Source organism: Antechinus flavipes, chromosome 3 (assembly GCF_016432865.1).
Source record: "Antechinus flavipes isolate AdamAnt ecotype Samford, QLD, Australia chromosome 3, AdamAnt_v2, whole genome shotgun sequence".
Classification (NCBI taxonomy): Eukaryota; Metazoa; Chordata; class Mammalia; order Dasyuromorphia; family Dasyuridae; genus Antechinus; species Antechinus flavipes.
In genome coordinates, this window is record NC_067400.1 from 8,890,729 (window position 1) to 8,903,222 (window position 12,494).

General features: G+C 50.8%; 1 protein-coding gene across 1 annotated transcript in view; it reads right to left on the reverse strand.

The window, feature by feature from the left end:
• Positions 1-4,262: 4,262 nt before the first annotated feature.
• Positions 4,263-12,494, reverse strand: part of MROH2A (maestro heat like repeat family member 2A) — a 54,914-nt gene continuing 46,682 nt past the window's right edge. Inside the window, exons 35-41 of the mRNA XM_051991665.1 lie at positions 11,833-11,979; positions 11,581-11,763; positions 10,882-11,034; positions 9,078-9,206; positions 6,245-6,347; positions 5,630-5,695; positions 4,263-5,295 (exon numbers count right to left, since the gene is read on the reverse strand). Coding sequence (XP_051847625.1) covers positions 5,150-5,295; positions 5,630-5,695; positions 6,245-6,347; positions 9,078-9,206; positions 10,882-11,034; positions 11,581-11,763; positions 11,833-11,979 — 927 coding nt within the window. The 3' untranslated portion in view covers positions 4,263-5,149. The remainder of the gene's footprint in view (positions 5,296-5,629; positions 5,696-6,244; positions 6,348-9,077; positions 9,207-10,881; positions 11,035-11,580; positions 11,764-11,832; positions 11,980-12,494) is intronic.

Consider the following 12,494-nt stretch of genomic DNA (forward strand, 5'->3'; position numbering starts at 1 on the left):
GCAAGTAGGGGAAGAGCTGAGAGTTTACCCTGGTCTTGTGAATTCAAAATTTGGGCTTTGAACTCAGAGACGATCTTGTCCAATAGAGAAGAGACCCAAGGTCCAGAGAAGAAAGATTCAGAGCTAGAAATGATCTCCAAAGTCATCCAGCCCAACTCCCTCCTTTTTCAGAGGAGGGCACTGAGACTTAGGGAAGGGGAGCCCCATACATGGTCGAACGGGACCGGCCCCAAGCTCTGGCCACTCCTCCTCCCAGCTGGGCCGTGTGGAGAATGGATGGGTGGTTCTGGTAGTGATCAGTGAAACAGGAGAGGTGGCGGCTTTCCCGTCCTACCCTTCTATTTCTGTAATGTGACAGGTGAGGTCATTGTCTCTTAATGCTTCATGTCCCCAAAGAAGAGCTGCTCCCAGAGTCAGAGATTGGAGAGTGGGGGATGGAAGACAGAAAAGTGGGAGTTCAATTACAAACGGTGCTACAAGGTACTGCAGGGACCATCTACTATAATCCCCCCATTTTATAGATGCAGAAACAAATTCAGAGTTAAGTGGGAAAGGAGTAGACTCAAAGAGTAAAGTGGCAGAGGTGAAATTTGAACTCAGGTCCAGTGTCTCCAAAGCCTGTGATTTCTCCATTGTCCTATGAAGCTTCCAGCCTCTAGGATAGTAAATAATAAATCACAGGGTGATCGAGCTAAAGCTGAGAGAGAACCCAGGCACTTTACAATCACTCCCCAATCAACAAAATAATGCACAGGTGGGGTGCAGCCAAATCCCTTCCTTCAAAGAGTTCACCATCATCAATCTACTCTCTTTTAATAGATGGTAGCTTTTTAGATTGATCAGAGGAGTAATAAGGTTTTTAAATGTTTCTCCAAATAATAGTCATTATTCACATTCATTACTCACAATTATTCACATAATTTTATTTGTAGGAATAATAATATCCCTATTATATTAATCTAGTCATAAAATCACTGTTCTTAGAAGCAGCACCTTGCATATCAAAGGCGCAATCATCACTCACAGCAGGCCAGTGGTGATCAATGTCTCTTGACATTGATCTCATTAAATGACTCGTTGACGTTGACTCTTGATTGATTTTTTTGGATCTCTGAAGAATATAAGGAAAGAGAAATGAGTTCTCAAATTTCATTGATAAAGGGGCTCTCTGATGAAGTAACGCCATTGGCTAATAGAAGTCAACATCTTTTCAACAACTTCTTGTCTTAGAAAATTGACTTGAGCACACGGGGATGGGAGATTTGCCTAGGGTTGTGCAATATATGTCAGACGCTGGGCCTGAAGCAGGTCACAAGAGCAGGTCTCTATCCATTATTCCACACTTGAGGACAACTCTTTAGAAGTCAATTAGCCAACAAGCATTTATTAAGCACCTTCTGTGGGCCGGGTTGGAATTGCCAGGAACAAAGTCTTTCTTTACAAGGAGTTTATATTCTCTCAGGGTCCTTCTTATAGCTAATTTTAAGTCTTTCCAGAGGCTTTCTCCTGGTTAGGGATTCCAGTAAGTCAGGAGACCCCAAAACCCATCCTCCCAACAGCCATCTGCCAATTGTCAGATCTTTCACAACACCATGCCACGTGAAAGAGACCACTCACACGTTAGTCATGCACTCCCACCCCCAACACTCCCCATCCATCCTGGCTACTCTGTAGATACACAGATAAGTCAGGACGGCTGTCTGAGCACTCCATTCCCAGAGCACTATCCCAAAGCTGTGGTTCCCAATCCGAATATTTTAGTGACCAAAGGAGAGGTTTTAGTTCTGAATTTCCATAAGTCAGATGGCTCCTTTTTAAGATGAACTCAATTGAGCCTTCCAGATAAGTCACAAAAAGTGTATGATGCTCAGAAAGCTTTGAATTTAAAGTTGTCCTTTCAAATATCAAGAAAACAGAAGGACGAATGGCGGGCATGGAATGAGAAAAGAAGGACCTGGCACTGGAAATCTTGCTGCCTCCAGAGCTGGCTAAATAGAGGATGATCGTAATGCTGATGGTAGAAAGTTAGCTTCTAAGAGCAAAGATTGTCTTAGGTTTTTTTCTTGGTACCCTAGAAAAATGGCACAATTCCTGGCACTTAGTGCGTGCTTAATCCACGCTTTTAGCAATGGGTTAATTGGTGTTATTTCTCACCCGGAAAAAATGTAAGATCCTTGATGGGAGAGACAACTGTGGTTTTCTAGGTTCGTCTCCCAGCTCCTACCACAATTCCTGACATGAAACAGGGCTTAATAAATGAGGGTTGAATGGTTACTATTGGATTCAAGTCTGCATTCACCTATTAAGCACTTCCCACACACTAAGCACCGAAGAATACAATCACAAGACCCTCCATCCTTCAAGAGTTTACATTCTGTAGAATACTCTGAGTAAATGGATCACTTAAAACTGACTCATTTAAATCCACACTGGGCTAGAATGAAATGATCTGAACCAAGCTAAGATATTCCAACAAATCCTTGGGGATGAGATGGCAAGCTCAAAGGATGTCAGTTGCTTTTGACTAATCATATATTTCTATTTATCCATAGATTAATGAAATGACATTTATTCCTATTATAAAGTGAATTTAATTATCCATATTAATTACATATTATATAGGCTATATATTGTCATATATCATTCATTGATCACATACAATGCAGTTGCATATTAATACATTGATAATTAGCAATAATAGGTGACTTTACATAGCACAAGATGTCATCTTTTCCCCATCCAAGTTCCCAGATCCTCCTGGGGTTTATTCATGGACTGCTTAGGTCCAGGCTAACCACTTCTGATGGTGACAATAGGGCCACTGGAACCGAGGTTTCCCCTCAGCAAAGATCTTCGGGCAATGGCTGGATGGCTGCTTATTGGTGTATTGCCTAGATAGTGGCTCGACAGCCTCCGAGGTCCTTTCCAAACCATTTTCCAATGGTGTCCGAGCGCACTCCCTTAGATTTGCGCTCTTAGAAGATCTGTAGTGGTACAAACTCCAATCCGAGCAAGACATTAGCCTAGTTCCTGGCTAACTCCCCTATCAAGTGTCAGTTGTTATGGAAATCCAAGCTGGCACGAGAAAGGCAGTGGGGCTGGGGTCATCCCCAGAGTCGAAATGACTCCTGCCTCTGAGGAGCTAATGGCCTGGCGTCCTGCCAAGCCTGATTAACTACCGCTAGGCTTTAACCCTCTCCAAGTGTTTGCCTGCAATGAGCATAATGAGCCGCAAAGAAGAAAAACAAAAAGACAGAGGGTGGGAATCTTCAGCAGATTGGAGTGTGTGTTTTTTAAACCAGGTGATGCAATTCCCAGGAGCACAGAGCCAGGTTTAGTTTAGACACAGAGCCCAGCGGGGGAGCTTGCTGTCTAATTGGATGCTCCTAGAGCCAAACCTCATTATTGCCCTGGATGAGGGCACGGGGCAGGAATCGCAGAACCAAGAAAGGTCCACATTGCCAAGGTACTTTGCTGGCGACGCTGCAGTCATTATTTCAGAGGGGATTTTTGGGAATCGTAGATTGGAAACTGGCAATGACAGCAAGGGCCGTCACGTTCAACCCATGCGCCTCTCCCCAAAGAATCCTCTCTATAATCTACTCAGCAAAGGGCATCCAATCTTTGAAGACTCCAAAGCCCCCTGCCCCCAGAACAGCCCATGCCACCTTTGGACAGCTCCAGTGCACAGAAGGCTCTTCCTGAGAGCAACCCCAACCCTGCCTCTTGCAAACTCCACGCTTGGCTACACGTCCTGCCGTCTGGGGCCATGGAGAACAAAGCTGATCCATGTGATCTTATGCCTCCTCTGAGTATTCTCCAGGAGGTACAGATCTAATTCCTTCAACCAAACTGGCAAATCTGGGAAATCAAGAAAAAAAGAGCTGGTGTCCTCAAAACTGTGGCTTATGTTTTAGAACCAACATGGAGCCCATCGGATTGGGAGCCAAAAGACATGGGTTCAAGTCCTAGCCACGGCTCTATTGGCAATTTGGGATAAATCAAGCCTTTTCTCCATTTTTAAAATAGAGAGCATCTCAGGACATGGAGGAGGAGGTTATATGAGTGAAAGTAATTTTGTAGGTTTGGCAATTGTCAGTGCTGTAAAGTTACCCATGCATATCACTTGTAAGTAAAAAGCTATTAAAAAAAAAGTATTTTGTAAAATAATGTTCCATAAGCAGGTAATTCAGTACCATCACCATGTTTAGTCATTGATAAATGGGCTGGATGGTTTTGGAGAAGAAGGAGGCCAGACAGGATCAAAGAAAGAAACTTTATTATAATCCACAAAGAATAAAAACAAAGAAGCAGTTTCAATACCAAGAAAGATACTGGAGTGGAGCCCTACAGTTCAGATAAAACTGGACACTTCTTTTTGTCTCTCCCAAGATGGAGGTTGATGGGACTCATGCTCCAGAGGCCCAAGAAAGATCGAGAAAATTCCCACCAGATATGGGCAGCTCTGACCCTAAGGACTTGGGCAGCTGTGGGCAGGGGTCTTTCTGCCCAGGACCCCAGTCGGCTAACCAGAAAGTTCGGCTTGCCAAAATTATGAATCAGCCATAGTTGGTCCCAAGGTGGGCCAGCTAGCTAACCATGGTCCTCTGAGGTAGAAATTAGCCCAGGGTCTCCCCAGTCAAGGAGAGTCACATCAGCCAAAGTTCCCGAGTCTTCCTTCAAGGTCAAGACTGGGGAGTCCCCCTGTAGTTATTCCAATTGGAAGATTAAAATCTCAGACCAAGAGATTTTGGATCTTGGAAGCCAAGGCCTCAAGTGCCTCGAGGAGGAGAACAAGGAGGAAAAGGATGAGGGGGAAAAAAGAGGTAACAAAGAAAAGGAGAAAGAAGAAAAACGTGTAAAAGAGGTTTCTAACGGAATTTGTTTGTCTTTGTCCTTCCAGAGACTTTGCTGTCCATGGGAAGACTTGCCACCTCTCCATTCCCATCCATCCTTGTCCATCCCCCTCCTTGCTGGAGCGGTAACAGCTGCCCTTCAGGGGGCACCGAGGTGCCCGCCTTCCCTGAGCACCACGGTCTCTGCCGGCCCCTGGCTTGGCTTTTTGGAATGGTGACCGGCCAGCTCCCCGAGCCTTGGGTCTGTCCCGTTCGCGAGCATTCCCAGGAGGGAGCAGGGAGGAGCCCAGCAGCTAGGTCTCTGAGGGAGCGGGCCTCCTGGCCAGGGCCACGGACATATTCCCACTCTCTCGTTGCTCCCTGCGCCGGAGGAGGGCCAGAGTCTCCTTGGCAGCATCCTGGACTATGAGCTCAGGGTCCATCTGGAGCACTTCAAGACCTGAGAGTGAACAAGAGGAGATAATCTGCCAGCTGGGGAAAGCTGCGGCAAGAAACCTTACAGCACCCGGCCTGGGGACCTGGGGGCCTTGGGACCTGGGGGTCTAGGGGCCTGGGGGCCTGGGGCCCTGGGGGCCTTGGGGCCTAGGTCTGAGCAAAAGCTTAGAACGCTTGGCCTCCACTGGAGCCTCTGGGCTCCTGAGAACCTGCCTGCATCTGCCCACCCACCCTTCACAGAGCTCCTTGGGATGGGAGGAGGGACCCGGGGCAGCCTTCTCCGTGGTGCTGGAAGAACCAACCAGCCCAAGTCCTCTACAAGGTCAGAGGGGACTTACATTGACCCAGGCGCTCCATGTCCATATCCCCCAGGTTCAAGGAGACCACCTGTTCCAGCACGTACCCTGCGGTGACAACAGATGAGAAGTTTCCTAGAGCTCTCTGCCCCCTGCCCGGAGACTGGCACTCGGAAGGCACTGTACGTACAGCATCTCCTCTGAACCTCCCCACCCTGAGAAGTGGGTGCCATTCTTGTCCCCATGATGAGGACACAGGCCAGGAGGTGGAGCACCTTGCCCAGAGTCACACAGTGAGCTCCTGATCCCCAGCCCGGCCCTCCCACAGTGTACAGGCTGGCTGACAAGCATCTGCCAAGGGCACCACTAGAGTGGTCACGAGGAAGGAGACCTTCACAATCTCCTTCAGGTTAAGGGATGTGAACAATTGACTTGGGGCAGTCAGGGAGGCTTCCCCCAAGAAGCACCAGGGTCAGCGGGATAAAGGGGAACTGAGGCAGGTCAGGCCAGACGTGGGCGCTCACTGGCTGCGGGAGCTGGGCAATGCCCCAGTGTGAGCCTTACAAGGGCCGCGGCGTCGCCCCAAACGGAAGGACTCGCACGCGGCCCGAGAGCTGGCAGTGCTTGGGCCGCCCCACAATGGCCCCGCCAGCTCACCGGTAAAGGCGCAGGCCGCCGCCTTAATCCTGGCCCACTCGCTGTCGTAGTAGGCAATGGCTTCTGCACAAAAAGTGTCCAGGAGATCAGGGTCTTTCCTGGCCTGGCGAAGGAAAGGACAAAGGGCAGATATTCACACGGGAGAACCCGCAGTGTCCCAAGCCCCCGTACTCGACAAAGTTCTCCCTCAGGAGCCATCCTCTCTCAGCCCCTCCAGAGGGCTCCCAAGAAGGGAAGCCCCCACAGCCCGAGGTCAGTCGCCAATCCCCATCCACCTTGAAGGTGGCGAGGGTCTGTGCCCTGTGCTGTAGGTCTTCCTAGGGACCAGCAAGGTTCCAGAGCAGCCTGCAAGGACCCCCTTCTAGGGCACGCGGTAGTGGAAGGAGCCAGGCTGGCCGAATCACAAGAAGGAAAAAGACCTTCGAACCTCTGCCCCACAAAGATGGCGTCCATAAGGGAGAAAGCTTAGGGCCTCATCAAGTCACGTGGATTAGCTGAGTGGGGATGGAAACTCAGACCAAGTGAAGGGCCCAGGGAGGCTTAGCCTGGGGAAGGGAAGGCTCAACGCCAGCCACTGAGCATCAACGAAGCATCGGGGGTGTCCAGATTGCCGAGCGGCACTGGAGATGACAAGAAAAGAGCAGGGAGCTCCTGGCCTCGAGCTTCCAGTCCCTTAGGCAACACAACATTTACTCAGATGAATAGCACAGGTATCCTGAGGAGTGAAGTTGGGGAGAAGAGAATGTACAATATGGGAAATCAAGTCAGGCTTCTGAAAGGCGGGGCATCTAAGCTGAGCCTCCCCAGAAGGGCCAGAATTCTGGGCTGAGGAGAAAGCCAGCAAAGGGTCGAGGAGACACCCTGCACAGAGACCTGGTGGTGCTGACGGCAGGCCAAACTTTGGGGGGACTACTCAATCACCTTGGATGAAATCTGGGGCACATGAAGGGGGAATCACAGGTAAAAGTCATTCTGGAGGCAAACAGTGGCGCTTCAAAGGCCAGAGTTAATAGGAAGTCAGTGAAGGTCTTTGAGTGAGGAAGTGACTCATGATTCAGGAGGGTGCCTTGGGCAGGTGTGTGGAGGCTGGAATGGAGCAGGAGACACTAAGAACATGGAGGCTAATGAGAAAGTCATTTCCATGGTCTTGGTGGGAGCTGAGGCAGGGTCCGAACTAGGGGTGACCCTATGGAGAGAAGGGGACCCGGCTGTGAGTCACAAATTGGAACAACAATGAGATGGGCAGGAAAAGAGCCGGGGGCGACCAAGGACGATTCTGGGCTTGATGGGATGTCTGGAAACATGGAGGAATCCTTGACAGAAACAGGGACATTTGGAGAGAGGCTGAGCGTGATAGAGATTAAGCAGCTGCTGAGGTCCAGCCTTCTTGGCAGATTCTAGCACGCTAAGTTGCATCTCTTCAGGAAAACGTGAGCTCCTTGATGCAGGAAACGCTATTTCTTCACCTTTCTTTGTCTTCTTAGAGCTTAGCGCCGTGCCCGGCACACAGCAGGCACTTAATAAATGTGAGTTAACTTGTTGGCTTGCTATATAAGTTAATGTCTTCAGCCAGGCCACATGCCTTGTGGACTCCATGGACATGCACCGACCTTAGCGATTAGACATCTGTGGTAGTCCCAGGCTTCTGTTCCAGTGGCCGCCCGAGTCCTCACCTGAAGCCCTTCCAGAGTCCAGAGTTCTGCATTCAGAAGCGACCTCAGCGACCCTCCGGCCCCATGGCCGAGACCAAATTCCCAAAACTCCACACCAGACAAGTGCCTGAAAACCTCCAGGGAGGGAGAGGAACTCCCACCTTCACTTCTGAGGTGTCCCCCCGCTGCTCCTGGAGAACAGAGTAATTCCTCCTCCACATGAGCGCTATCAACGTGTCCCCCAAGTCTTCTCTTCTCCACATTAAACAGTTCCAGCTCCCTCGAGCCAACGTACCTACGGCTCGAACTCAAGGCCTTCCACTGACCTGTTCATCTTCCTTTGCCGCTTAACAAAGTGTTTCTTAGAATGTGGTCCCCAGAATTAACCACAGAACCCCACCTGCAATCAGATCCTAACAGGGTCCGCTGCAACCAGCTCACTCTCGGACAGGATGCTCCTCCTCTCTCACCGCTACCAGAAGTCACATTTCCTTTCTTGATTTCCACCTCACACCTCAGCTGTTAGCAAGCCTGCACTCTGCTAGCCCCACCATCTTCTCTGGACAAACTGTGGTTGAGACCTCCTCTGCCTTGTGGTTGTGAAGTTGTTTTTTTATAAAAACCCACACGTAGACTACATTTATTACCTCTAAATTGCATTTTACTAAATTCAATATGAAAAATTCTAAGACTAGAATCAAGAATTTTTTTTAAATTTATCTAATTCACAAAAATTGATCTTTTTCCCTTTAAATAAAAAAGAAAACCCTCATAACAAATATATGTGTGTATGTAAATATACAGAGAAAGAGGTGGGAGAGAGAGAGAGAAACATAGAGAGGGAGGGAAGGAAGGAGGGAATGAGAGAGAGGAGTAAGGAGGGAAAGAGTAAGGAAGGGAGAGATCCCTTCCACATCACAAGGGTTAGAAGTATGACACCTCTGCAATTTTGAAAAGCCATAGAAACTTTTTTGGCTTCCATAGAAGAAGCCTGAGATGTTTCTTTTTCTTCTATAGGACCTCATTGTACAATTTGTATCGATATGATCAATGCTATCCATGTATTTATGCATTTCTTAGTTTTTAAACTTTTCCTGCCCTCTGCTGGACTTCCCTTGTCATCTGGGGCTTCTGCCACCAATCACTGACTATTCTCTGGCCCGCCCGAGACTCCCACTTACCAGGTAGCTGCACATCTCCATCTGGAAGAGGCTCAGGTCAGTGCCTTGGTTGACAAACTTCTCTAAGGAGACTTGCAGTTTCCTCCAGCCCCAGAAGGGGATGCACAAGCAAATGGTGACTTCGCAGGCCTGGAGAGGGAGACGTCCCGTCAAGGCGGGAGCATCCCATCCCTGGCCTCGTCGGCCAGGTGGGAAGCAAAGGTGGAGCCGAAGCTCCCCGGGGCAGCCGTCTCTGGGCACGAGCTGTCGGACTCCGGGAAGGCGCGGGGCTGGGGCCAACACTAGCCTCCGCTCGCCCCCGCCATAGCCAAGACAAAAGGGCTGCGGTTTAAGGCAGGGAATCATGGAGAAGGCGATCCAGGCTCCATAAGTCTAACCCTTTAAAATATATTTAATCACTGAATTTCCATATAACTGGCTTCTCAATAATCCTAGGCTATTTCAAATTCCACATTTAAAAATGAGATTGAGAAAGCGCCGGTAGGCCACAAAATTTGGCCACGGATCCTACTTTATAAAGCATCTGCTTCAACCCCTGCCTCCTAGACTGGCCCCAAAACATGACGCCACCTTTGAGACGCAGGCCCTCTCCACACCAACAAGAGTCACTCGAGGAGGGTTCTGGCCTCCAAAGGAAGCTGACCCCATGGCACGAGGTCACTGCAGGCTGCGTCCTGTCATCGAAGACCAGAAGCTCCTGGGCTCAATCACGCCCCAGGTCCCCGAGCCAACAACCGTGGAGGAGGGGAGGGGGAGACTGGTGGGAGAGGGGAGGGCCCACCCCCAAGATCACAGTGCAAGTGCACAATGATGGACAGGCCACCCGCTGACCATGACGACGGGAAGCCTTTGTCAGGCCGTGGCCTGGGTGGGGGGAGGAGGGAGGGAGATGATACACTTTTCAGTCCAACTCTCTCATTTAATCAGTGCAAGAAACTTCTTAGGGGAAGAAGCAAACTTTACCAACGCAAGCCAGTGTCCCCTCATCTTAGAGAGTCTGGCCCAGGATCCCACAGTCAGGAAGGGTGAGAAGCAGGATTTAAACCCAGGGGTCCTCCTGACTCTTCTAACCACCACTTTGTTGACATAAATATAAATATGCAATAAATGAATGTATGGTGCATCATATAATGTAGTTATAGCTGACAAATGATTACCGTGCGTTAATAAATGTAACATCAATAAGTTAGACATGATCCTGTAACATTTCACTAACACTGTATTAGTATTCTTAATATAGAATAACAATTTTGTGTTTATGTGGTTTTGATGCTATAATAATATGAAATATGTATTTAATATAAATGTGTTAAAGCTAGTCAGTGGAATCTTTTGAGCGTCTTGGGATCTGCAGGATGTTTTAGGGCCTTCTAGTCCAGACCCTTCTTAGGCTGATAATCAGAAGATCAGTAAACCTTCATTAAGCACCTCGGCCCATGGCTCTAGTGATGGAGGGACTTGGAGGCCATTGAGTCCTACCCCTTCATCTCCCGGACAAAGGACAAGCCCTCGGCTCTAGCGGAAGGGTTCTGGGGTGATTGTGGTTGATACTTTCTCTGCCTTGTGGTTGTGAAGTTGTTGTTTTTTAAAAACCCACATGTAAACTCCATTTATTGCCTCCAAATTCCATTTTACTAAATTCAATCTAATCAATTCTAGTCTAGCAAGAATTTTTTTAATTTATCTAATTCACAAAAATTGATCTTTTCCCCTTTGAATGCCCGGTGGACCAGTGGGCTGATTTTCTCTCGTTCTCTGTCTGGCAGAGTCCCTGGGGGCAGGTGGCGGGAGGGGGGGGGCTCACCTTGGCCACATCCGGGCAAGGGTCCTGCAAGTGGAGAATTAGGGGGATCCAGCTCTTCCTGACCTCCATCGCGAAGAAGTCCTTCTTCTTCCCGGCCCAGACCGCGAGCTTCCCAAACAGGATGATGGCGTGCAAGCGAAGCGTCTCATTCTCCTGCAGCCCAAAGAGCCGGACGAAGGCTGAGACCCCGGGGCCTCCCCTCTGCCCACAGACACCCGGGTCCTGCTGAGGATCGGACTCTATCCAGCACCGCCTTAGTAAGCCCCCCAGGTCCCTGGCAGAACCGGGCCATCCTGCTCTCTTATTTCCCAGAGGTGGGCACCTAGGCAAGTGCACACGATGCACATATAAACTGAGCTACACCCAGGAGGACCAGTAACAACAAGAGGGCTCCCTGCCCCCAGAAACGTGGCTGCAGCCTTCCGGGTGGCGCCCATGCCCGGCCCACCCGAGCTGGAGGGCTCCCGCCGGGCACACCTTGCCCTCTCCCAACACTGTGCAGCAACATTCCCTCCCACCATGGCCTCCCTCACACACTCTGGGCCCAGGTCCACTGGGCCCCCGGCCCCCCCTGAATGCCCACTGCTCTTTGAGGAAGGCCAGGGGTGGGCATCTGCCCTGCTCTCTCCCCCCAGATGCCCATCCCTATAGCGGGGGCCACAGAGGAGGGAGGGCCAGACCCTGCCGGGGCCGACTCACGTCATCGAAGAAGGCCCTGCACTGCATGGAGATGACCTCGAAGGAGGAGCCCAGGTCCTCCTCGCCCATCAGCCCCAGCACCTTGGACAGCGCCACCATGGTCTCCGAGATCACCTGGGTGCTGATGGGGTCGCACAGCGAGCAGAGCAGCTTCTTCAAGAGCAGCTTCCGGTAGTGCTTCACCTGGCAGAGACAGAGCGTGGAGTCCCCGCCCGCCCGCCCAGCGCCCGGGCCCGCCGCGCTCCCCCTCACCTTGCTGGGAGCCCCGATGGCCAGGTTGCCCAGGGCCCGGATGGACAGCAGGCGCAGGGTGCTGTGCACGTGGCTGGCCCCCTTGGCCAGCTTCAGGACCGTGGACTTCAGCATCTTCTTTTTGTAGAGAACTGGATCACACATGAGCTAGAATGAGAAGGATCCGGAAGAGGAGTCAGGGTCCCCATGTTCCTGGGGGAAGTGGGAGCCCCGGAAGAGGTACCCCAGTCAGAGACTAATCCTTGTACCTGCAGTGGGCCCTTGGGTTCCAGGTTCTTCTAAACCCCTCCTCTGGGCAGCCCCCGGCCCAGAGCCTGGTACGGAGGGGCCCTCGGGCTCCGTGTTCCTCTAAACCCCCCCTCTGAGCAGCCCCCGGCCCAGAGCCTGGTACAGAGGGGCCCTCAGGTTCCGTGTTCCTCTAAACCCCTACTCTGGGCAGCCCCCGGCCCAGAGCCTGGCACGGAGGGGCCCTCGGGCTCCGTGTTCCTCTAAACCCCCACTCTGGGCAGCCCCCGGCCCAGAGCCTGGCACGGAGGGGCTGCCAGATCGGTGCCTGGGGATTGGCTGAGAGTCTTGGCCTGCTGAGCCAAGCGCAAAATCAACCTCAAGGAAGGAGGATCAGTTGCCCCGTGTTTCGGCCGCCCTGGAAATCTAGCCAGTTT